At 40.7% G+C, this 26,202-nt stretch overlaps 1 protein-coding gene across 5 annotated transcripts in view; it reads right to left on the reverse strand.

The window, feature by feature from the left end:
- Positions 1-26,202, reverse strand: part of atp8a1 (ATPase phospholipid transporting 8A1) — a 96,343-nt gene that overhangs the window by 42,821 nt on the left and 27,320 nt on the right. For 3 of the 5 annotated variants that reach the window (XM_088295007.1, XM_088295011.1, XM_088295008.1), the window contains exons 8-23: positions 25,373-25,442; positions 25,154-25,281; positions 24,391-24,502; positions 23,777-23,942; positions 19,800-19,927; positions 19,099-19,176; positions 18,934-19,022; positions 17,000-17,044; positions 13,048-13,120; positions 9,829-9,934; positions 8,624-8,706; positions 7,807-7,856; positions 7,422-7,491; positions 6,994-7,078; positions 5,372-5,511; positions 2,555-2,693 (exon numbers count right to left, since the gene is read on the reverse strand). In XM_088295007.1, coding sequence (XP_088151133.1) covers positions 2,555-2,693; positions 5,372-5,511; positions 6,994-7,078; positions 7,422-7,491; positions 7,807-7,856; positions 8,624-8,706; positions 9,829-9,934; positions 13,048-13,120; positions 17,000-17,044; positions 18,934-19,022; positions 19,099-19,176; positions 19,800-19,927; positions 23,777-23,942; positions 24,391-24,502; positions 25,154-25,281; positions 25,373-25,442 — 1,562 coding nt within the window. The remainder of the gene's footprint in view (positions 1-2,554; positions 2,694-5,371; positions 5,512-6,993; positions 7,079-7,421; positions 7,492-7,806; positions 7,857-8,623; positions 8,707-9,828; positions 9,935-13,047; positions 13,121-16,999; positions 17,045-18,933; positions 19,023-19,098; positions 19,177-19,799; positions 19,928-23,776; positions 23,943-24,390; positions 24,503-25,153; positions 25,282-25,372; positions 25,443-26,202) is intronic. The other 2 variants (XM_088295009.1, XM_088295010.1) reach the window with 1 other exon arrangement.

The raw sequence follows: 26,202 nt of genomic DNA on the forward strand, positions 1-26,202 counted from the left end.
ACGACATGTCGTGTCACGGCCGCCTCCGCTGTTGCAACAATTAGTGGTTCACATTTGACCCGCAGACTGAACTGAAGGGAGTCAGAACGGACAGAGCAATGTAATGCCATTTCGACAGGGCTGTTCAAGCGGAGAATGATGAGCCTGTGACATTCATGTCCTCCTTTCACGACTTGGCAGAGGGTTATGGACCAACTAGTTTACTGGCCAAATGTGATGCAGAGAAACCAGAATTAAACAGGAAAATAAGCAAATTTGTTCACGTGAGAAACAACTTTGAAGATCGTAATAACTGCCAGCGTTAATTATCGATTCAATGTATTCTTTTTTTTTTTTTAGAAAGTATTATGTTGACGTGAGTGTGCAATAGCAATGTAATGTTTTTTAACTTCCTGTAAAGTTGTCATTTTGACAGTGCAAGGATTCAGGCCGATAGTGACAATATGCAACTTCTACATCAACTGTCATAGGTGTTTTTATTCATGTTGCATGAGTGGGCTGTTATTAGTAGTCTGTCTTGTTGCAGCTGGCTTGTGCATTTGAATATGATGAAGTTTAACTCAGAGCCTCAGTCTCGCTTGTGCTTTCTGTTGCACGATAATCCCAACTACAGACATTTAAGAAGATTAACTCACCTGCTTGCATACATTTCAGTGGGCTGTCATTTTGACATTGAACCGCCCGCTGCTGTCAACTGATATTGACGTCAGTGTGCCCTCAGGCTCATCTGGTTCTTGGCATATGGTCGCCTGTCAATTTCAGTGGACAACAGCAGGCGTGAGCATGTAGAAATGGCCGCCTCCTGACATGGATGAAAACGGGAGGCTTCTTAGACATAAATCTTATTCCACCAATGTAATATAGAATAGTGGGGGCACATAGAACATCTTTTTGATTTGAGTTTCCATTCAAGCAATGATTATTTGAACACAGATGGTGGCGCAGCACATGTAGAAAAGTAAATACAAGTTTGATGTAAATATGTTGATGACAAACGTGAAAATTAATAAATTATGTTTTCTTTCAATGAGTGTTAACAGAAATTTTTGCAACCTGATTTCTGTACAGTGGTACTTTCAGTTAACTTTTTCCTGAAGCTGGAGCGCAAGTATTTTGCTTCCACTGCGTCCTGAATCTGACCTGTCCAGAGTGTGACGTACTTTGGCCCAACAGTGGAGCAAACAGCGCTGGGAAGCAAATCCCAGAGCAAACAGCACAGCAAGCAAGCCACTCCGCTGTCAGAGTAACTATTGCACATCCAACAGTAACACTGCCAAACGAACGACACCCGCAAATAACGGCGGTTTTTACGATTGCTGGTTGGAACACAAGTCAGATCAAATTGACCTTCCGTGTTCCTTTTGCTGTTAAGTTGAGTCAACACAGCTGGCCTCTGGCTGATTTATGTTAGGCTGTGCCAAGAGTGGCATCTGGGTGGTTCGCTCCACCTCCGCCACCAAAAAAAAAGACTAAACGAAAGTTACACGTGTGCCATGAACTCAAGTACGAGAGATCCTCTTTCAGTTTGGAAAAATTGTAAAATTAAAGTCAATATTGAGAGGGGATTGACAGTGCAACTCCAGTCTAAAAAGTCCGACCTGTAATAGTGGGCCCAGTGATCATATGCTCACATCTGGGCACGCTTGGCACAAAGGGCTGAGATTGAGAGGGCCCACAGTGGTAGGTAGACTCAAAGCGGACAACAGATATCGATTTTCCTGCCATCTTTGTTCACGTGCTGGCTGCCACATGGAAGCACAAGAATTGCAGTGCAGCGTGTGGAGCAAGAGAGCACTACTAAATGTTCTGCAAGAGTCACTCATTTGCACTTCTGATGCATTCTGTGAGGCCAGAGCACCCCGAGGGGACGCAGGCGTGTACAAAGTGCCCGCTTGTGTACATATGCATGGTATTTACATCATGTCAGTGAGTGGGGCTCATACATCATTTTGTGTTCCGCAACAGATGCTTGTCCTAGATGTGTGCGACAGAGAACGTGCCTTGTAGTTTCTCCGACTGACCGGAGAACCTTGAAGAGGCTGTGGTAAATGTATCAGGTTTAACATCTGTGTTGTAATGTAGGCAAGCCTACAAGCGTCAAGTCTTTTACGTGAATGCAATGCAAATGACTTTCGGGACACTATTCGCATTTCTGTGGGCCAATCTTGGTCCAATTACGCATGAAAGGTAGGCACGTAGCAATGAGATTTTATGCATTCCACGATTTAATATTTGTAACTGTGTTTTAAGTGTATAAATAAATGAACCACTGGCAACACAAAGTAAATGCCTGACCTTAAATTTGAGTTACTACAATGTGATTAACCAATAACTTAATTAATATTTTTCCAGTACAGTACAGCCCCAACCTTTTTTTGCGGCAAAGACCAGTTTCCCATGAACTCAAACTGGAATAAAACAATAAAAACGGTGCCGAAGGAAGATTTTCTGGTTGAGATGCGACTTGTGTATTCACCTCCACCCATGTCTTCTCATCTACAAATGGGTAGCGCATCGAATTTTTATTACCCTCAAAACTTTAGAGCCTCCTTACCAATGTTGATTGCGGTTTCCTGCTTATCCCCTGTAAGTATCCAGATCTTGATGTCAGCCTTCATCAGTGTCTCTATGGTTTCGGGCACATCATCCTGTAGCTTGTCCTCAATGGCGGTGGCCCCCAACAACTGCAAGTTCTACCAGAGAGAAATGGGCAGCGTTACAAAAAGAGTCAAGAAGTAAGCGTCAGTAGACTTGAAGAAATGTGTAAGAATTTGTGGAGTTTTAGTGGTAGTACTGCAAGAAAAAAAAATCATGGTCATAATTTTGCGACAAGTTGTATTGTTATGGGGAAATTTTCTAGTGATTAAATTTAATTCAAAAGAGTGAGTAATATTCTAGGGGAAATGTAATTATGATAGAGTCACAATATTCAGAAAAGTAAGTCAATTTCAGGAAAAGTCATAATTGTCCAATAAAAAAGTATTGAATAAAAAAAGTCAGTATATTTTAAGATTTTTTAAAAAATATTTTGAAGAAAAATATCACTAAGGAAACAGTTCTCTCACGATACAAATGGAATTCTATTATGAAGGTAATTTTTGATTAAAAAAAAGAATTGTATTTATAAATTTTAAATTATATTTTTATCTGAAAATACAACTTTTGAACAAAATGCCATCTTATATTAAAAATTTTATTTAACATTTATTATGCTTCTAATAAAAACATTTGACCTGAGTACACTAACACTTTCATTATGAGACAGCAGCCTGTCTAACTCCACCCTTTCAGAAAAAAACATGGAAAAATATACCGCTTACTTCCAAAAATCATGTCAGGTACAATGAAACTGCTCACCCAGAACAGACACAGCAGGTTTGAGGGCTATGGGGCCAGTCTGTCTATACATGCACAACGTGGACCACCGGGGAAAAAGTCGACAAGGCCAAGAGGGACACTTTTAAGAATGACAGGAACAAGACTAGATCTGATCAGTACTTGAAGTGGCTTTGAGCTCTTTTGTCGCACAGATGTTAGCAGTATTCTGTGAGGGTTCCGGGGAGAAAAAGACTTCACTTGGATCAGGATTACAGCCCCCCCAGCCAGGGTGGTACTACAAAAGCCAGCTAGTCAGTTGGGCCAAATGCTGCTCTTGTGCAGCGATAAAATATGTGAGGGAAGAATTTGTTTGTCATTGTCAGCCAATGTGGAGAGACTATACAGTATAATACATCAGCACAATATTAGGTGTCAATGCGCAATTTAATGAAATGCAATATGAAAGATTCTGCCTTTAAAGTGATAATGCTGAGCTTAGAGCGGGAGAATTTTGATTACCGTACCGCTACAAACTACAGTCACAATGATAACTATTGTTCTATAAACATTTTTCTGACAGTGACGATCACGACTGAGCATGACAACATTCATTATGCTTTGATTTGGGGACGGTTGAATACATTTCTCAAGCATAATCAATAATGACTATTAGGGCTGCAATGCGATCTGAATATGCACCCAAGATGCCATTTTAGATAAATGTTGTATACTGTGTTCCTATTTGGGTAGCTTTGTGCTTTATGGAATTATGTATACAACATATTGTAAATAAAATTACTTTCTATTAGTCTGAGGTCTCAGATCTTGAATGTAAGGAGCTTAAAAGGTTAGAATTTAAACTTTCAATTTAGTCTTTTAATGCAGAATAAATGAAAAAAAAAAAAATATATATATATATATATATATTTTTTTTTTTTCATTAAGTAGTTGTTCTGGTTTGATAGCTCCGAAAGTGTTGGCTTGTGACTCCAGTGCGCCCCCATGTGGCTTCATTGGCATTTTATGTCATAATACAAAGCGTCTTGGACGGTACATGAAGTCTTTGACTTCCCCACTAAGCAGTTCACATTACATTTTCCCCATTGGAAAACGTCGCCGTTTAATTCATGATAGATTGCTCCCATTCGTGTGCGTGCGTTTGTGCGTGTGTGTGCGCGAGTCTGTGCGTGTGTATGTTTGTGTGTAGTGGTAAAAAGTGCCAAGTGGGTGATTAACGACTGCGGCCTGCCGTGTTTGACGGGCGCTTCCTACTGGACTCACCTCTCACACACCAATTACCCGCTTCTGATCTCACACAAACATACACTTGGAAATTTGCTCCGTTATCCGTGTTTGATTACATTGGCTAGTCTAGTCAGTCTTCTACAGTTTAGTTGAGTCTGGTGTGGAAACTGATCGCTTTCAAATATACACTTGTGAGCTATTTTATCAAATGTGTCCGTGCAGTGTTGTAAAACTGGAGTTTTTCCTGTATGAAGGTATAGGTCCGGCACAGAAAGAGGGAAGATCAACATGGCAATTTAAAGCTTTCTAATGCGGGATCAGAACCATAACAGAGGCAAAACGTATGTAAGCGAATGCGGTAATGTCTGGACATGAGAAGTTTAAGATCTGACACTTGCTTCTCCTCCCTTATCGTGTTTGAGGTAATTGGAGCTGTCCAACATGTATTTTTATTTGTCAGAGCATAGTTTTGGGGGCCGGCAATATAAAAGAACATACTGGTATTTATCCAATCTTTTACCCCCACTTTACTTAAAGTCACTTTTGAAAAATAGTCAGTTGAGGTTTTGTCAAAAATGCTAACTATAGTGACTAAATTTTGTAACTCTGATTTGGTAAGCTATTAATAAAATTGATTAATTGCCCAGTAGAAGAAAAAAAATCACTTATGAGGCCAACAAATCAATGCCACATATTGAAAATAGTACATTGTCATTCACTGATCCTTAAAATCCTGATCCTCCCCTTAATGAGAATCAAGAAAATGTTGAGAGTCTGGTTATTGAGGTGTGTGTGTCTTTCCCCATACCTTCTCAATAAGTTCATAGCTCTCCTCCATCTTGAGTGCTCGGTTCTGCAGGGAGGTGCAGGCTCGGTGGTGCACCTCCAACCACTGCTGATAGGATGACTCGCTGACGTCTGCCACGGCGAAGCACAGCGTACGCAGCCCTGGGTGGCAATAACCGCAATGTGATGACCGGATTTCTAAATGTTTGGTTTAATTTTTGATTTAAAAAAAAGAATGACAATAGTAGTAAATCTGAATTAACTGTGGTGTACTTATGTCTTTTATTTTATTTATGTTTATTACTATTATTAATTATTAAGTAGTAAGGATTTTTATTATTATTGTTACTTTTCTATTCAATTTTTAGGCAAAAACAGCTCACTTAAACATTTTTATTTTATTTACATGATATCCCTTTCATCAACCAGCTACCATGACTTAAGACGCACGCATTCTGTTCAAGGTACTTTTATGATTCATAAATTACTGAGTCGGAAGAAGTGTACGGTGTACTAGTAGCCAAATAATAAATAAAAAAATCACATGATTCAATCAATTCCTCTATGACAGTGTCAATCAAAACTGAGCACTATTGTCACTGTGAAGGCATTATTTTTGATACAGCTCCTGGATTTGATCTCACTTGATTTTGCAGGACCGACCACCAAATATTGTGTCCTCTGAGTGCATGTTTAGTATACAATATTTACAATTTAAAATATAGATAATCAGCTGGATTCTGTTCTAAAATGTATCCATCCATCCATTTTTTCTTTGCTTATCTGGGGTTGGGTTGCGGGGGCAGCAGCTACCCAGACTTCCCTCATCCAGCTCTTCCAGGGCCAATCTGAGTCATTCACAGGCCAGCTGGGAGACATGCTATAATCTCCCCAGTGTGTCCTGGGTGTTCCCCAGAGACTCCTCCCGGTGCAACGTGCTCGTAACACCTCACACCTCACCGGGGAGGCGTTCAAGAGGCATCTCAAACAGATGCTCGAGCCAACTCATCTGGCTCCTCAGAATGCGGAGGAGCAGCTACTCTGAGCTTCTCACCCTATCTCTACGGGAGACCCCAGACACCCTGTGAAGGAAACACAATTTGGCAACTTGCATCTGGGATCTTTTTCTGTCAGTCACTCACAACCCGCAGCCAAAATCAAGGGTAGGGTCAACATCTTTGTAGAGGAAATAACATCTATGGGATTTTTTATTTTCAATAGCAACATAAAAAACGCCCACCCATCCATTCAGCTGGTGCTTATCCCAGCTGACTTTGAGGCAGGATAGACTCAAGACTGATCACCAGCCAATAACAGGACACAAATGTACACGCGGTAGGTAGTTACAGTTTCCAGAGGCTGGTTCCAACAACTGTAAAGAACTTAACAAGGTGTCATGGGTGCTATATTTAGTCTACTCTGAAGCAATACCACTTATGTGCCACCAGGGGACGGTGTAAGCACAGAACAGCATCTTAGCAAGTAAAAGTTGATATTTGGATGCAGTGATTGAGAAAATGCACAAAAGCAATAAAAAAAAAAAAAACAACAAAAAAAAAAAATAATAATAATATTTGACTGCCCCATTCCAGTAACCAGAGCATGTTTTTCTACTTCAGCCCACCAATGGGGGCTGACACTCACCCTCAGTGGCAAACTGCTCCAGATGTTTCAACGTGATCTCTTTGTAACGAGAGCTGTCTGCCAGTCTGTCATAGATCACCGTGTCCTGAAGACAAACACATAGGCACTGACAACTGACACACAAATTTATATCAACATGTGTAATTTTTATGTTTAATAACTCAGACACTGATGGAACCACACTCTGTTTTGAATCTTGCATTGTTATCATCCAAAAATGCTATGCACTGGTTAGGGGGTCTGAAAAAATATATCACAGGGAAGTACATTATTGAAAAAAGGTTGAGAACCGCTTTCCTAGCAGATTGCCTGAGAAGGGGCACTAGAGAAATGGTTTTCCACGCCTGTCCATGTGGCAGTGATGATGAGGATGATGATAGAGATGGGTTGGTTTTGTGCGTCGCCATGGTGACAAACAAGACACTCACAGCTCCTTTGCAGTAGAGGCGGATCTTTCCGGATGGCGTGCGCATAATGACTGACATTCTCTTCCTCACACTGCGAGAGAGAGAGCGAGAAGGTGTCATATTGAGGTGTTACAGCCGACAAATTATTGCTCACAGTTTGTGCACAGAATGTGGTGGATAAATTTAGACAACACGGAGGTTGGTAACACTGTAAGCAACCGTTACAGATTGCTGAAAACACAATAATTTTGAAGTGTACAACTGAGGCTTGGAGCAAAACCATGGCAATTAGTGAGACAACTGACAACATAAACTATCAATTAAGAAAAGCATATAAAAACACTCCATATCAAAATAGCAGGAATGCAGACCTAGTGAAATTACAATTTCTGTATTCATACTGTACCTTGTAAACTCAAGTACATGAAGCAGCTCATACTTCTCCTCGCTTCCCATCTAAAGGGATAAGAGACAACAAGCTGGGATTCAGTTAACATATAAACTAAGTAAAGCAACCGCAATTGATGAGCGTAAGGCCAATGTGGAGAGCAAAGAGGGGCTGATGAAGCTGGAGAAAGTACATAGACGACTACGAGACACAATGTTCTCAGAAGAAGACAAAAGGGGGAAATGGTTCTGGCCTCTCTCCGCCTCCAGTGCAATCATCAGGTTAGGCAATTAAAGGAACAACAGGAAGGATGACCTGCACATGCTGCACTGGCTCAGACTATCATTATCGCAGACATGTGGTATTGCATTAGAACCTTAGAAAGGCTGGCTTCTCTTTTAGAATTTTGTGATCTTTGTATTTTTTTTTGTGGCTGGTCAAAAATTATGATGGGACAAAATAATCTGTGTTTCCCCAGTGAAAAAAAAATTCCAACAAACAGTGCAAACAGTGTTCCCGGTAATAGGTCACTAGGGTATTGAAATAGTATTGAAACTACTGACGCCCAAAACATATGCTTAAATTTTAGCTTGCAAGGTAAAGCAAAAAAATAAATAAATAAATAAATACAAATGAAGCCAGGTCATCCATATAGGCATAACTGTATTTAAGTCAAACTGCAGATAAAAATCCACCAAAATTTTACAAACTTGATTTTTTTAACTAACAATCATTGACTTGATACAAACATCACATTGATTCAATCCCACATAGTAGAAAAAAACTGAGGGCACCTCCCTAGTGAGTGTATTGTGTCGCAGGGGATTAAACGTACCATTTCTACAATGACGCTGTCTGGCGTTCGACCAGAGAACACAAAACCCAAGTTGCGTGCAGCTCTCACCAGAGCGCCTTCATCTTGGAAATAAAGAGAAAGTAAATAGATGTTACACACAAGAAGCCGTAGCCGGATGTGTTTTCATCACGAGGGCAGCGTTTGTGGACCAGGTATCTTGTGGCTGGGCTTGCACAAGGATGCTGCAGGGCGAGAAAAAGCTATCTGCTTGTTTTTTTACAGTTCACTTAACAAGCTCATCCCCCACTTCGCTTCAAACCCCAAAGCTCCTCCACACGAACACCATTTCTGTATGCAATCAGGCACAAAATAAGCACAGAATGTCACATGAAGTAAGAGCATCATGTTTTTTGGAGGTGGTGAGTGAAAGACAATTGTTCTTGCTATTTATCAAATGTACAGCATATTTGCAAATACAGTGAATGTGTAATCCCACTAATAGTATAATAACGTATCGACTTATGGTCTACTGCAGACTGGTTAAAACAAGTTTCAGCAAATCTTATTCCCTTGTCTTATTTTTGGAATGAGTCCACTCAGTATTTACATTTGGAGCAGCAAACAATGCCTCAAGGGATGGTGACATTTTGCAATTCCATTAAGAGTGTCCTTTTATTTTATTTATTTATTTATTTTTGTACATTTACATACCACTGCTAAGGGCACCTGGCATGTTTCAATGCAATGCAGCAACAAGCAAAGGGCTGCAAACATTCAACAAGGGTTTTACTGCTTTCTTATTGATAATAAAACACAGATTATGTTTCTTTTCTATTCCGCACACACACAAACACACACACATGTACATACATACATACATTAGAATGTCAGGAATAAAGAAATATGCATATATTCATCCTCTTCTTTTAGACTGTAAAGTTGACTTGTTAATATCGTCAAGAAAATGTCACCACTTTAGATAAAACTAAATTACAGTAAAACTACTCACACTTTGAAAATGACTAACAGATGCATAATGGAGCATGAACAAGGAAGTGTTTATACGTATACGGTACTTGTGCGGTTTAAAGATATTGTTGTAATCAATTAATTAATGTCTATCTGTGCTGTTTTAACAACTGATAGTTTGACTTTGGGGACTCTAATGTACTTGAAACTTTCATACATGTATGCATGAAATAGGCTATTTTTACATAGAATGACAAGGGGAAGGTGTGATGTACCTGGGGATGCCGCCTGGTAGGTGATTTTTCCATCATTGCGCTCGGGAACTGCGGTGTGGCAGATGGCCATCATGGTCATGAACTCCAGGATGACGGCAGCTGTAGGCTAAAGGAAATGGGAAAAAGTTACAATGACCTTGGATTATCCACTTAATACAATGATGAAAAAAAAGATGGAAATTAGGGGTTGAAGTTGGCTTGCAAATTAAGTATTAGGCAGATAAAAACCCAAAACATTAACCTACAAATTGTTTTTACTTTGACTGTTGCATTATTTTATTTTTTTATATTTCGTATGAGCATTTGGAGGATTTTGAGAGGATAGACAAAGAATCTGGCAGTGTCATCATTGCTCCTGTGAACCTCGAAAACTAATGGCCAGCCTTGCAATTCCACTTATAACCTTGCAGACAACAACCAACAACAAAATTGTTCACCACAAATCGATTTTTCCTACGAGAGAGGATAGAAGAGGATTTACTGAAAGGTCTCAGGGGTGTTTTAAGAGCACACTTATCTAAAACAAATTTGAGATGTCCATCTTGTCTGAAAGACGCAGAACAAATACTAATGTACTCTAAGGATAATTACATCATTACTGAAACCTCCATTTATCAGGTTCTCAAGCTAGTAGTAAGCATGAAGGAAAAACCTTTACTCCTGTATACGCAGTAGATACAGAGAGAAATGATCTTATTTTTGGATTTTTGGGATATTTTCTTATATTTTTAAGCATTAATCTGGTTTCCCGCGATGGTAATCCATAAATACATATGATAATAATTTCTGACGACAATGTTGTGTTATGAATATTTAGGGTGACATGAACAGAATATAATAAACAAAAGTGGTTCACGTAGGAAGGTAAAGCAAAACTACAGTAAGTCTCTCTGGAGTATGTATTTGGTTGCATCGCACTCCTGTCGAATTAAGTTGTGCCAAAGTGTGGATGGACAACAGCGTCTTGGTCTTCTTTAGAAAGAAGGGAAAAATGGCGAGTGAAGCAACAGCGCCTCTGCTGGCCCAGTCAAGTTGCACTTTCCAGTTTGACTCAACTTCAAGACATGAAGAGTCAATCAAGTCAACAAAGGAGCAGTCAGTTAATTAGTTGAATAATTAGCACATCACAAAATGCCAAACCAAATTTTCATCATATTTTTTCCATCTATTATAAACCAAAAGACAAGTTTTGTTTCAAACATGGATGCATTGATGTAGATGAGACACTCGGTGTCGGTGTTCCCAAGGGTGCTTCCTTGTCAAATTAAATTGTGTGTGCGCATGGTCCGGATTATTAAATCTACTTTTAAGGTTGTCCATAGCAACCCTGTTCAGTTACAAAAAAGAGACAATGGATAAGGTAGTGGAACTGGAGTGTAGGGTAGAGTGTGTGGGAATCAAAGGGTCTCTTGAAAATGAAAGTAACCAGTTTCTATTACAATCCAGGTGGCCATGAAAGCCCATTTTGTCTTCGTATGCTAATATAGTTTGGGTTGACAGGTATCCTCCGAAGGACGAGACACTGTATTGCATGGATGTGTGAAGGCTGAAGCTTAATGTGGAGTTTAGCTTCGGCTTATAACTGTGAGCGTTAAGGAGTTATTATGCAAATGAGGGCCTTGACAAGTTCAAGCGCAAAGAGCCAATGAGATCATACTGCGCTGTAAACGATCGACCCAGACCCCTGACACCAACTGACTGGTTGGTCGTCACCTTCTGTCACGGCAACTGTGATGGATGTTTACTTTTGACATGGACAGTTTGGTAAAAGTTGAGGGGTCCAGGGCAAAGACGGTGCTTTGACTCAAGAGGACGTGAAAAGCACCAGGAGAGAACTTAATTTTTCTTCACTACTATGGTTTAATTCCCATTTCATTTGATGTCCACACATAGTCCGTGAGCAGGAAAAGTGGTTCCTATCTTTTAGCAAGATGCTATCTAACTAGATAGCTAGAAAAATAACTTGATACATGGCTGGTTGCAATAGAACGATAGTGGTCGGAGGATTATGGTTTTCCATATTGGTCTACAGTATGTACGTAATACATACAGTATTGTCCTGTTTTGTTCTAGCATTAATTAGAGATATAGTACAATACTTGTTACAGCTCCATTTGTTGTGAAATGCGCTATATAAATCAAGTTCTATTGTATTGTATTAATATTTAAGTACAGTAATATTCTATATATGTTATGGCATATTTTAGCATATCCACCCATCAATTATCTACTCCTCAAAAGGGTCGCGGGGTGCTGGAGCCTACCCCAGCTATCTTCGGGCAGTAGGCGGGGTACACCCTGAACTGGTTGCCAGCCAATCGCAGGGCACACATAGACCAACAACCATCCGCGCTCACACTCATACCCAGGGGCAATTTAGAGTGTCCAATAAACCTGCCATACATGTTTTTGTATTGTGGGAGGAAACCGGAGTACCTGGAGGAAACCCACACAGGCACGGGGAGAACATACAAACTCCACACAGGAAGGCCGGTGCCAGATTTGAACCCTGCACCTCCGCATTATGAGGCCATCGTGCTAACCAGTCGTCCACCGTGCCGCCCATGTTAGGTAAAATTAATATGTGCGTAATTGAAATTTAACTGAATTATTCTTGCAAATATGCAAGTGAAATGTTTGTCGGTATGTGCCCTGCGTTTGCATATAGCAACCAGAACAAGCTCTATAGCACGACCAAAGTTAACCGGGATAGGCTCCAGCTCACCAGCGATCTGATTGAACACAAGCATGATGGATGGATTGCTGGCATTGCGCCAAACACTGATCCCACTATGTTTCCCTTCTGCTTCTATTGTTATCATCACACAGTGGCAAAAAACAAAAATCCAAGAAAACACAAAACACTGGAAGCTATCACATTTTGTTTATACTCGGAATTGTACTATTGAGATTTCACAATAATTCTCTCAGAAGGAAGGGAAGGAATGTGCCTGCCTGTGTCAATACTGTGAACCCCCATTCAAGGAAGGTTTTAATCAAAATGACTGAAGAGGACCTCAACAAGACAAAAAACATGTTGTTCTGCTTCAGTATGAATGACAGGTAACATAAATAAGACGTATGATACAAAACATTCCATCAGGCCGCCTTCACACACAAGCAGCCTAAAACATAGAAAGGCTACCATACACATTTTGATCCCACGTCATTTTTTTTGTTCTGAGCAGAAGATGCAACTTGACAGCCAACGTTACTCACATGATTACTTTGGAGGTTTTCCAGTAAGCTTGGGTCAATAAATCCGGACTCCTCTGACGAGTGCGTGCTGTGCCTGGAAAGAGGACACAACACGCGTAAAAAAAAAAAAAAAGAGAATACAACGGAATAACGGAGGAAATGACATCCACTGCAATATTGTACATTGCAAACTAAAATAGGGGTGGGGACATACGGCCACTTCCAATATAGGCAATTTAGAACAAGTAGAATAGTTTATATGAAAAATATATCCATCACACTGCAGTATAATAACATATAAAAAAAAAGGGCTGATTTTCCAATTTGTTAATTCATGAACAGCTTTAGGTAAAATTGTTATTGTTTTATTCATAAAACACTAAACAAGCATTGGTTTTGCTGCAATCATTTGGACTCATGAAGATGTTGCAACAAAATGATAATAATAATGAAATGAAGAGACTGAACCAACAAGTGTTCTAGAAGCAATCAAGAATATATTCTTACATTCTATTCAAATGAAAACACAACTCGGTTCAAATGCAAGTCGTGAAAGGCGCCAAAATAATTGACCGTACCACTTTTTGACACCCTTCTGTATACAGTGGTCACTTCCATGCGTTAACTGAAAACGACTAAATACCATCCCACATGCTTTTATAAAAGCAAAACAATGCCTTAAAATGACACAAAATCGCCAAATCAAAACCAAACTCAATAAAGGATGAGAAACAGAATTAGCTCCCTATGAGTACCATTAATGTTTACTGCCATAGTAATGATTCATGAGAAAAACACACGGATAAAATCTTAAATGACCGGAGAGTTAAAAGCTAAGGGGGTGTTTGTTGGTTAACAAAAGAAATGATGTCTTTCATTATCCCTGCAGCTATAGCGTTGGCCCATCTAACGGGCACTCGCTGGCTGTCCAGTGGCGATCGATCCACCATTCCATTATAAATAGCATTCTATAGATCAGGCCGAGAGCAGCTTTTGTCCGTGGTACTGCAGGGTTGATAGAAATGTTACCAGCAGTGGTTGCCATAAGTCTTTTCAAGCCTACAGGACCGCTCGGATGGCCACTCCCATCCCAGCAGGAGGGCAGAAAGCCCACGGACACGCCAGTGATGAAAATTAAAACACAAGATGAGCTGGAGTCAATTTGGTGGAGATCATCTGGAGGTTATTGGGAAGATTTATTGAAACACACCCGGGAGGAAATCAGGTCATTATGGCTGCGTTCCAGAATTTGCAGTCATTGCTGAGAGATGACAAACTAAAATTCGTAGAAAATTGAATATTTGCCTGACTTAGCTCCTCCCTGACATACAAGGATGTTCGTCTCTCAGGTCATATGCATCCCGTGACATCTCGGCCAGTTTCCGAAAGACCACAAAAACACAAATAAGCGAGTTTTTCAGCAAATAGCGGATACGCGCTAAAAAAAAAAGCCAATAGTGTCGGTCAGTGATTCTTGAAGTATGGTACCACTTGTCGTACGGGGTCTGCCAGTAGCGCTAAATTAAATGTTTCAGTTCAGTTGTATTACCTTGTTAAGTGGAAAACCTTCGCAATTAATAATGTTTATTTTTCATTATTTAGTAGGAACAATTTTGAACTTATGTTTTAATGAGTCATTAAAGGGGAAGTCATATTCATATTCTACAAATGCAATATTAAGCAGAATGCCATATTTAAACTAGTGGGGGCGTATAGAACACATTGTCAAGGAAAGTTTTGACTTGACTTCCCCTTTAAGTAACTTTTCTTATATTTAAGTGCAGTGCTAATGTTCAAACTGTACATAACGTTACAGTTCCTTACAATATTATACATTATATACTTTATTGAAAAATATCCTGTGCCTCATTTTTGATGAACACTTAGGCCTATTACGTTATTGTATTTTAATGTTGGTCATGAAAGATGGTACAGGGAGAGCAAAATATTTTTTGAAGTGCTACTGAGTGTAACAAATTTGAAAACCATTGTTGTTGGTGAATTTGTGAATAATAGCAAAGCGCAAATATAAGGGGGATTACAGCAATGCATCCTGGAAGAGTTGCACCAAAACTCGGTTGGAGCTCAAGTTTAGACTATTTTAGACAGCTAAATAGTTGAAACTTAATCAGCAGTGCCTTAACTAATTACACCGAGGTGACGTGCTCCATTTTTGCCCCTACTGCTTCGAGGCGCAATTCGTCAATCAATCAAACAAGCCTCACATTTTGTTCTTTTATAGATTGAATTTGTGTTAACACAAGCAACATGAATATTGATCCAACCACATTTACACAATGACCCACCAACGCCGCCGAAGATCGCAGACGTCGCTTCAAACATGATGTATGTATGACCACATACAGTGACTCTACATTGCAGGGGGCTTACTCATTAACATGTGACATTATCTTATGATAATACAGCAACAAGGACTCAGTATGCTGGCTGCACGGGAAGAGAAAAGAGAGCCTGTGAGCTCTGTTCGGGCATCAGTCAACATGCTGACGGTCCTGATGAAACCTTTCAGGCTCCAGCGTGGTCACTTATTGATTGGCTGCCAGTGCAGCGGGGTGCCGTCACGACAGGAACATGGTTGCTGAAGGCTCTCAATCAATTACCGGGGGCTGTTTCCAGATTAAAGCTTAATATGCTGGAGGCCGGGATGGGTTTGTAACTGATGTGTGGCATCATTTCATTTCATTCCAAGATTAGTTGTGACTGCAATACAACAACTCTAAGACGATAATGGTGGCCTCTGTTTCCTGGATATGCTCTTCTTGCTCTCAAATTAGCTTTTCATTGAAAAAAAAAGGGGAAATTTTATGTTTTCATAATGAAAACTTCTGCAGTTAGCTGGCAACCAATTCAGGGTGTAGTCCTGTCTACTGCCCAAAGATGGCGCTAGCACCCCCGTGACCCTGGTGAGGAAAAGTGGTTCGGATAATGGATGGATAGATATGGAAAAAAATAAAAAATATTACAGTATGTCTGGTCAGTTTGAAGGACAACTGTGCGTGCGCAATTCCCCTCTTCAGAAAGCCACATTGATGCATTATTGCATGATATATATATTTTTTAATTGTCACTATAATATCGCATCACAAGTACCCCCATATATACATACTATAGGGGCAGAAAGAGCCTTATTCCTAAACTTAATGTTTGGGTGAAAATCTTCATGCTTACAAAGTCAAGGACATTTGGGACTATGCAAAAAAAGAAAACAAATAACATTGTGACAACTATCATAATAGTCAAAGAGAAAAAGTTGTATTTATCAAGAATGAAGTCATGCTCATCTTGTAAGACCCAAAATATTCACAAACCCAAACGCAACAGTTGGGGGCCAGCAGCTGCTGACTTCACAGAGGCACCTGCTAGATACTCATTGGATAACATCATCAAATATTTGTAAAAAGCCCTTGTTGTTGATGATCTAATAAACCTGAGAGAAAATTTTAGTTCGTCTTTGCATTGGTGACCCATTTTGTATACAAGCAGGACCGCATGCATGATCAAAGACTCGAAACCAGTTTCCGTGGAAAGAAAAAGCAGCAAAGAGACAAAAGTTCACAGTCACTTCAACACCAGGCATCAACAAACAGGCCCTGATCACCCATGCAAAAATAGTTGTGGCATGCTGTTACTGCACATATTAACACAACTGGAGATGGACTTGTGGACATGGGTGTAGGTGTAGGTGTGTGTGTGTGTGTGCGTGACGGAGAGATCCTTAGTGTGGTTTCATGTGTGCCACCTAAACCAAATCTGCAGAATTTAGATGGTGAAAAGTACTGTCTGATAAACGATGAAAAGCTTCGTCTTCACATCACAATAGCTACACACAGTGAATCCACTCCCTCACATGTGCACAAAGAAACATGTCACTGAACAGGGTTGGGTTCAAAACCACGTATCCACAAAGGCACGGCAGCACTACAACGTCACAAAAGCAGCCCAATCATCTTACCCGTCGTCCTCCGCAAAACTACCATCCTCAGTCTCGGGCACGTGTCTGTTGAAGCCAATGTAGGAAGGCAAAAAGGGAATAAAGGCTGATCGTTAATGTATTCGGAATACTAATGATGAGTTATTATGATGCGATAGTTCAGGATGATACGAAGTTGTGAGGGTTTGGTTTGTGTCTGCGTCCAAGCTTAATAATGACATACATGTAAATAAACCGCATTTAAATCTCAATGTATTAAAATGTGGAGTATTACAAAATCGTAATGATATTAAGAATTTTGGTGTGTCAAGCCAGTCAAAGATTTCCTGCAATGGACGTAACTTATTGATTTAGAAACTGTAAAAAATATTTCTATATAATATTAACTCATCAGCATCAAAGTGTATTTATTTTCCACTTGGATGTCAAATTTGGGATGATTGTGTGCACTTCACTCAGCTAAACAACATCTCTCCTTGAGATTTGGACTCCATTCCAGTGGAATTAATTAATGTCTACACCCTCGGGGACGGCTTTATTAATTACAGCAGCCCTTCATTTGTGGAGAGGAACACATGCAGGCAGTTGTGTCAGTGCTTTGCCTGTGTGCGTGTGTGTGTGTCACCCAATTACAAGTCACGACTTTGCACACACTTGTGCTAAAAATGTTCTCGTGTTTCCCTTACAAAAAAAAAAAGATTTTCACACATTTTTCCGTTAATGCACAAAACTCAAAACAGCGGAGTTTGTTTATTCCAGACAAAGACGCACGCAACGCTATTTAATAACAACACTACTAAAGAAACTTGACGTCACCTTAGGCAAGCAGTGAAATAGGACATCAGCGATGGGAATAGACGGCAAAGTGTCTCACGGCAACGCCAGCTTGTGTGTTGAGTGGGAAAAATGAATGTACAGAAATATGTCACTAAGTCACAAATGATGTTGAAGCTTTGCCTCATTAAAAGTCATCTTTACTTATTTCCATAAATTAGAAATAAAAGCAATATTTTGGCGAGGATTTTTGCACAGACTGGAGGCTGACTAAGGTGCATTAGGGAGAGCTTTGGACCCAGGCTGACAGACTTCACGTGCGTTAGTCCATCCATACCAATCATCCAGCGCCTGGTTAATAAAAACCCAAAATAAAATAAAACGTTCTTTGTAAGAATATTTAAATCAGTTAATCTAAGATAGCGTTTATAATTTGGCAGTAATCAGTAGAGGGCACACCTAAATTTGCGCTGCTTAAGTCACCTGTGGGAAGAAGTCATTCATAATGTTTTAGGACCAATCCATATTTAGATTGAAAGACTTAAATTGCTGCTTTTCTATTCCACTCTTGTATGCTCGTTATTTTGCTCTTCTCGTGAACAAACAAAAAATTGATGGAAACGTATTTCTTCTTAATTTAGACTAAGGTAAAATGTAATGATAGCTCAATAAATAAATAATTTGACCTCCTGCATCTTAATTGTTGGAATAACTGATGTCCAACTTTTTTTTGTGAGGGGTGGGGGTGGGGGGGTGCAGTCCTAATCAAACCTTTTTGTCTGCACATCATCAATCAGGCTTTTAATTGAATGGTAAAGGGATTAATCACGAACTGTCATGCCCAAAATGGCTAGTTCTAGCACTTCACTCTCAAGCAAATGTCTTTCTTCCCGAAAGAGTAAAACGTTTGAGGGTGGTTTAATGAAATGAGTGGTTTGCTCATGGAAAATAGGTGCAGATGCTCCTCTGCTCTACAAAATGTTGGACAAAAACAGCAGAGGAGCTGTCAAGTGTCTATGCAGCTTTTATTTATAGCTCTGGAGCTGTGACAAAGCCGCTAATAAGTTGAGGGAGGAGAAAAAAACAACATGTACAAACGAAGGTGAAGGTGACAGAGTAGGAAGCAAGGAAGGGGACATAGGGAGAAACGTGGAGCGTGGAGAAGGAGGGGCGTTACGTACCCGTAGGCAACACCAGCAATGGTGCACTTCTTAAACTGCATGACATTGCAGGTCAGCGTGCCCGTCTTGTCAGAGAAAATGTATTTCACCTGCACAGGAGGAAGAGGACATTCAAGATGGAAGACAATCATAGCGTCAAAGATAAGGCACATTGCTTTTTATTACCTGACCCAACTCTTCATTCAGGTTGGAGGTGCGGGCCATGGCAGGTGTGTTTGTAGGCTCGTAGTTCATATCAGTGTCCTGGCGAGGTCACAAAGAACAATCGCATCAACTCATGATACGTTTCAAACCGACATCCTTCAACGAAACAATCAAGTGCAAAAAGGGACAGTTTTTTGGGTAATTCTGCAGCTATCGCTCGGTTTGGCAGCAGTCAAAATCAAAAGGGGCTTTTTCCCTGACAAAGAAGTGGCCATCGGCAGGTTGCAAAAGAAACTGGAAGAGCACAGAAACGCATCGAGGTGGAAATCCTTGGAAATGTTCATGGAATAAACACCTGTATTGAATGTTGTTATTCAGTTTCTAGTTAGAACAGCAAGTTGTACAAAAAGTACTAAAACATTGCATAGCTGCAAATTTGGATTAAAACCTTTGGAGAAGGTCAAATTCAATTTACCTTTAAATGTTACAGTGGATTTTAGGTTCATCTTGAAATTTCAGATGAAAACGGAATATCCCATCACTAACGTTTTGTGAGTAGTAAATGTCCTTTTACAGGCACAGACAACATTATGAGATGTGAGAAATAGAGATTGACATTGCTACTGGAAAAAATTTCTCAGTTGAACCATCAACAATATGCAGAACACAGCACCACAAAGATCCATACAGTACATATTTGAGAGTATAACCTCTCAACTCACCCAATTGATGAAAAATGCCTGGATGAACTTGATGACCTCCAGTGTGACCAGGAGGCTGATGGGGATCAGGTTGTTGAACAGGATGATGAAGGTGAGGAAGTTGAGGCCGAAGTTCGCCGCCCCGCCATCTATCGAGGGGAGACGGGTTTGGACACAGGAAGTGATACACAGGAGGCTCGTCAGCGCCGGTTGGTTGAGCATCCGTCGGTTAAATGTTAAGAGCCCGCAGCTACTTCCAGCAAATGGTCCCTATTATCCCAAAGCAGGGAGAGTGTGTTGGGCTAACACGGAGCATTAGCTGGAAATTAACCCATCCTCTCACCCATGAGTCAAATTTAACGTCCCAGAGATTGACAGTGAGGGACTTAGGTGTCGCCATTGTTATTAGTGTCACAGCAGCAGCCTTGGCATCCAGCATGATCCAGGCAATGAATTCCAAATGAAGCACTATGCAAAATGATGCCGTTCCCTCACCCTCCCTGCCTCCCGCATCCCAAAAAGTGGCAATGATCAACATACAACCCCACGGACACTAAACATGAAAACAGGAGGGATGTCATTTACCTTTCCACAGCTTGCGGGAGCTTGCAAGAGTTACCTTCCTCAAGCCAACTTCATCTTAGCATTGAGAGGAGGGGCCCCTTGCCATGACATAGCAAAACAAACCAAAACGGACAAACGGATGGAGGGATGGAAGCTATACCGCTACTGGTACAACAAATACAGGGGGGGCTCAGAATTGTGGTGGGGGGAGAGGCAGACAAACGCACTGGATGCTGTCAAGACAAAGGAGGGGAGATTCAGTCCATAGCACATTGCCAACCAACAAGGAGTGGAAAAGAGCGGGCGGATGACGCCAGTGTGTTAATGATGACCACTGCATCGCCATATTGTTAGGTCCCTTCACTCAAAAAGTCGGCTGTTTGGTTGCAAAGAACACTGCAGGGCATGCACGAGAGCAAAAACCACACCAGGAGCGTACTCAGTACAGTGAAACCCCTCAAGTTGAATGCCCACAATGGGGAAGTCCCAATTTTATTTGACAAAATTATGTTCTATGGACGCCCACTAATCTAAACATGGCATTGTGATTAATATCACGTTAACGGTACATAATTAAGCAACAAAATGCACGTTTTAATCCATCTCAGACGCTGGCAATTTTGCCACTTGCTGTTGATTCAAAAGTGAGATCCCAATTGTTCAGAGATCAGGTAACAACCAATCACGGCTCACCTGATTTCTGAGTTTAGTTTAGTCATCTGACGTTTGCAAGCTGTCGCGCAATCATGGCCGACAAAGAAGCGCTCTTACGCGGACCATCCAAAGGGAAGATTCATATTCAGAATGTAGCTAGCTAACCGTGCCAGGAAACCGCTGCTGTGAACGATGCCAATCAAGTTCTTATATATGGGGGGAAGGATGCAGGGGAGAAAGAACATCGCTGGACACCGCTTTAACCAAGCCCAAAAATAGAAATCAGAAAAACTGAAAACTGTTACTCAAAGAGGGCCAAATTCGCCGTGAGGAACACCGATTTGTTCACTATTATGACACTTTGGATTGAACTTCAGAGGTTCCACTGTAATTTGAATGTTACTTTTAACACTTACCAACCATCATCAACCAGTCACAGCAACACGTTTTAGTCGAAGATGCACTTATTTCTTTTTTTTTTTGCAAATTGGCTGCGTACATTTGAGTATGAGGACTTACCTAAAATGATAGTAAAAGAAAATTAAAAGGCTTTGGTGGAGGAAAGCCAGTTGTTCATTTGATTGACTTCCTTTCTATTTTACTAAAGAGTACAATCTAGCCGGTTGCCTGAAGGCATAAATATTTACCAATCTGCACTCTTTGGCCTCGATCTGCATCGTTATCACAGTACACAGGTTTAATGTCGTCGATTGCCATCCTCAGCACTCGGTGACCGCTCAAAGTCACATTAATTATTCACCGGGCTTCAGTGACATACGAGCCTGCGGGATGCGGTGCGTGGCCAGCTAATGCCGATTCTTCTCTTCATCTCCTCAATATTGGCGAATGGCGAGCCTACAATCATTTTTGCTTTACGAGCGCATGTGATGCTAAATAATTGGACAGGCTAACCACCGCTCTCTTTTGTCACAGGCTGGACAATGCACACTGGAAAGAGTCTCAACAGGCTCCTTATGGTGGTACAATCAGTCTCAAGATGGACCCCTGCTTTATGACTTACACTGCCCCTCAAGCAGTTTAAATCAGTTTTAAACCCCTCGCCAAAACCAATAGAGCACCAATGAAGCACCGTGTAAGGGGGGGAGTGTAAGTCGTAATGCAAGTTTAAATCGACCAGAACACAACCTCTCTTACAGGCCTATCAGGGCACAGAGTAATGGCTGAAGTACCACGATGATCACTTTGCACACCAGAGCTTTTCAAATGAACCAACAATCACAAATCCAAACAAATAGCTGTATTATGTGGGCGAAAAGGATTGAGAATTCATGCAAAGCCTATGAAACTGTGGCAGATGATCAAATGCAGTTCCTGTGACTCCAACAGATTCCAATTCAATCATCTACATTTTACTTTAGCTACATCGACCATCTTTTAAAAAAAAAAAGATGTACTAATTATGTCACTGATGGTTATTGAACAATGACACACTTATAATCCATGTGAAAATCTGATAAGAAAAACACATTCTAGGTTAGTTTATGGAACAATAACATTTGTAAACCAGTAAAAAAAAAAAATAAAAAAAAAAAATCGGTATTGCATGGAATTATACTCAGTTGTCCAAGGTACCATGTTAAATATGATCCCGGAGATTTTGGAAACTGGGTAAAAATTGCTGGGTGGTAGAGTGCGGGCATGAATGGATGGAGCCAACCGCCACTAATCCCAGCGAGTATCCTCTAGTTGTTTAGAAAGCTCTTAAATCTTAAATGATATTGAGAAGTGCTTTTTGAATTAACTTGATTGACGATTTAAAAATGTAAACGAAATCAAAGGTAGGCGTACTGATTTTGAGAAGCTTTACAATCAATGTAAGTCAATTTTATCACAAAGTGTTGCCCGGAAACATCTACAAATGAACCAGACGACGACTAGGTTTGCATGACTCCTCTTACCCTTTTTGTGGCGGTTTGAAAAGATTGCCACAAAGGCATTTGTAAAATGTCAGCCCCTGCGCCACATGTTGTGCTCAATCCATAAACATGTACGCGGCCTCCTGCTGCGAACAGCTCCCGGAGTATGACCTCCAGTCAATACCAGGGGGAGAACTACTCATTCTGGAGAAGAATGAGGGATCGTTGTCAAAAGCTTGGGAGTGGCAAAGTGTTTCACGTAGCACAAAAAAAAAAAAAGGGAGATAATCAAAATAAAAATGGAGGACACGTGAGACACTGTTTGCAACAGGCACTGAAAATAACTAGACGAAGGTGTAAGAGAGAGCTGGAGGGGAACACCTATCGTTGGATCCCTGGTATGTGCTTGTCCACGGGAACGGGCCCATACAAAGTTGGGCAACCGTATAGGGGGCGAGGGTAGGGGGCCTCATTTGCTTAGCATAGGCAGAGCTTCAGTAAGGGGTTAGTAAGGGGAGGTCATTCACGGATGGCCAAGGCTTTTAAATGGTTGTTACCTGGAGCTGTTAAAAAAACGACAACAAAGAAAAACAACAAAATCAAACACAACATTAGAAAGGGAACAAAAAAAAGGTACAGCAGCGCAGTGATATTCAACCATTTCGCACTCAACACATCTATGCATCAGTTAACAGGGAATCCGATCATTCCCACATTGCCACATATTTCACTTGTTATGAGAAACATTGCTTAACTGAGGCAACTTAACAAAATAAAAAGACACGTACATACCAGCATTTAAGGTAGTAACTTAAAACGACAAAGAAATAAGCTGATATGGACACAAGTGAGATCAAATATGTGCAATGAGAGGCGGCGTGCGGCCTCAGGGGGAAATCTTACAGTTGAGGTCCATGTACCAGGCGTCATTGCCACACCGGTACTTCCAGATGGTTTGGCCCACAGAGCAGACCAACGAGATGGCCAGCAGGCAGCCAAACAGAACCAGAATCTGAAAGTTGGTGATGCGCTCCACGTTGGACAACTTCAGCGGGGGCCGAGTGGAGTTCTGACAAGGCAAAAAAAGGAGGAAGTGTTTGTCGATGTTGACATATTATCTGATAAGTGCCTTTGGTTCTGAGTTAGTGTACCGTACTAATAGTTGCAAGAGAAAAAAGAATCATATTTAAGGACAAGAATAGCAGACAAATCCTTATTAGGCATGCAAACTCAAGATTTTAACCATCAAAATATGCTGCAGTGCAATCATTTACCTCCTATAAATGCCGTAACTTATTAATTTTATTATAATAATTGACCAAAATTCATATTTAAAAGCTTTGTATCACCATGAACTTTACTCAGTTGAGATAAATCCCATTTCACTCCAGTCCTGCAGGCGGCGCATTGCATCCTGAAAGCCAACTTCCAAACTAAAGAAAGCGGACAATATGCGTCTGTCCTCTTTCTTCCGGAGGTTGGCAGTTTAGCAGATACACAGAATCCATATGTAATACCTGCATAAGTTTTGTGTCATGACCCGTGTAGACCACCACACCATGAACCCACTGTGTGTTCCGCAGCTGGGCTCCCCTCAGTAAGATCTGGTCTGGTCCAAGTGGCACTGTGCTGTAGTGGAAAAAAACGATACATGGATACAGTATGTAGACTACACACAGTCTCTACCAAAGTTTCACATTTCCCCTGATTTCATGTGTTGTTGTGTATGGTCAGGTGATGGACGGAAGCAAAGTCACTACATTAAAAAAAAAAAAAAATTGATTGACAGAAAAAAGGAACATGATGCAATTAAACCCTCTAAAAGACAAACGTTCTTCTGGAAATTGCTTAGTCAGGGAAGCTTTTTAGTCCCTGGCTGATCAAATCATAATGTGATAACATTATATCCATTCCCTCAAAAAAATGCATTTTGCCCCCAGTGACACAGCCTTTGAACAAATCTGTAATTGGATTGGAGTGAACCAGGTGCCTTCAGTAAACAATGCACTCAGCTCTGGGTTAATGGATGGGCAAAAGTTTCATATCTCAACAGGTTAAAAAGGATTATACGAACAGCTGCAAACTTGATGGGTCAAACAGCGTGCTGTCCTTAAAGTTTCGTAACCTTTTTGAATATATTGTTTTCAGCCAGGAAATCATTTAGGGGCACATAGAATAGTACGGAACAATATATAAACAATGGTATCCCGATGGTCTTCAAACGCTTTCTGGGGGTGGGGAATCTTCAGTCAACATGTAGAGCTTAACAAATAAGCCCACCTGTGCCCATCCAGTCGGATGTTCCCAACAAACTCATACAGATGGCGGTTTGGGGTCTCGCACTCCATCCTCCCTGAGAGACGCATCAGGCTGTCAATGTCCTTTAAGTCGGATGTCATTTGCAGGCCCTGTTGATGTTGTTATTTCATGTGCCACTGTTAACAGAAACATTGATACAACCAAGTATGCCACACAAAATTTGAAGTTTCAAAAATGTACCTGTCTGATTTTGAGGTTTGTTTCACCATCTAGATTAGATGTTTCGATGTAGCACATTCCCTGTGGTTCACTGTTGGGGAAAGAACAGAATGACGTCAAACCAGAAAAGAGCTGGTTAATAAATCACATATAAATGAATCAACATTGTCACGTGACGAGGAGAAGAAAGTAAAAGTAGGGCGGATTTTAATAAACACAAATCTAGGCTATATAATACTAACTTATACAATGTTTCTGTGCACCAGCCTACTTTAAAGTTACACAAATGAGAAGTATTCTTAATTCACAGGCAGTTTGAACAATATTAAACAACAAAAAGGGGTCGAGACAGGAGGAGAGAGAAAACTCCAGAGTGGCGTGATGTGAGCGAGAGGGCGTGCAGAGCACAAGAAGCAGAGCAGACAAATGAGCTTCTGACGGATTTTGGGCACAGGGACAGTGGTAGAGCATGCCAGGACACTGCTCGCGACTCTTTGTGAACAGCTCTTTGTTTTAGAGAGGGCAAGTCCAGACATGGGAAGGAGGGGGCATCAAGAAAATGCTGCTGTTATTGTTAACCATCCAATATGTAATGGCAGCTTCTTAACAAAAATCACGTTATCTGCCTTGCTAAGAACAAATTTAGTTGGGACTCAGGTTCAGTTGGCCAGCCAATGATGGTATGAAGTGGTTACCATCCCAGGCATAGCAATGAGACGGATGGAAAAAAAGTCATCAATTTTCTATTGTGTTTATCCTCATTAGGGTCACGGGTGAGCTGAAGCCTATACTAGCTGACTTTGGGTGAGAGGACCGGTACGCTTGTGATGGGTAAATGAAGCTTCAAATCT

This window comes from Idiotropiscis lumnitzeri, chromosome 4 (genome assembly GCF_059441095.1).
Source record: "Idiotropiscis lumnitzeri isolate Australia: NSW breed Sydney's pygmy pipehorse chromosome 4, RoL_Ilum_1.0, whole genome shotgun sequence".
NCBI classification, from domain to species: Eukaryota; Metazoa; Chordata; class Actinopteri; order Syngnathiformes; family Syngnathidae; genus Idiotropiscis; species Idiotropiscis lumnitzeri.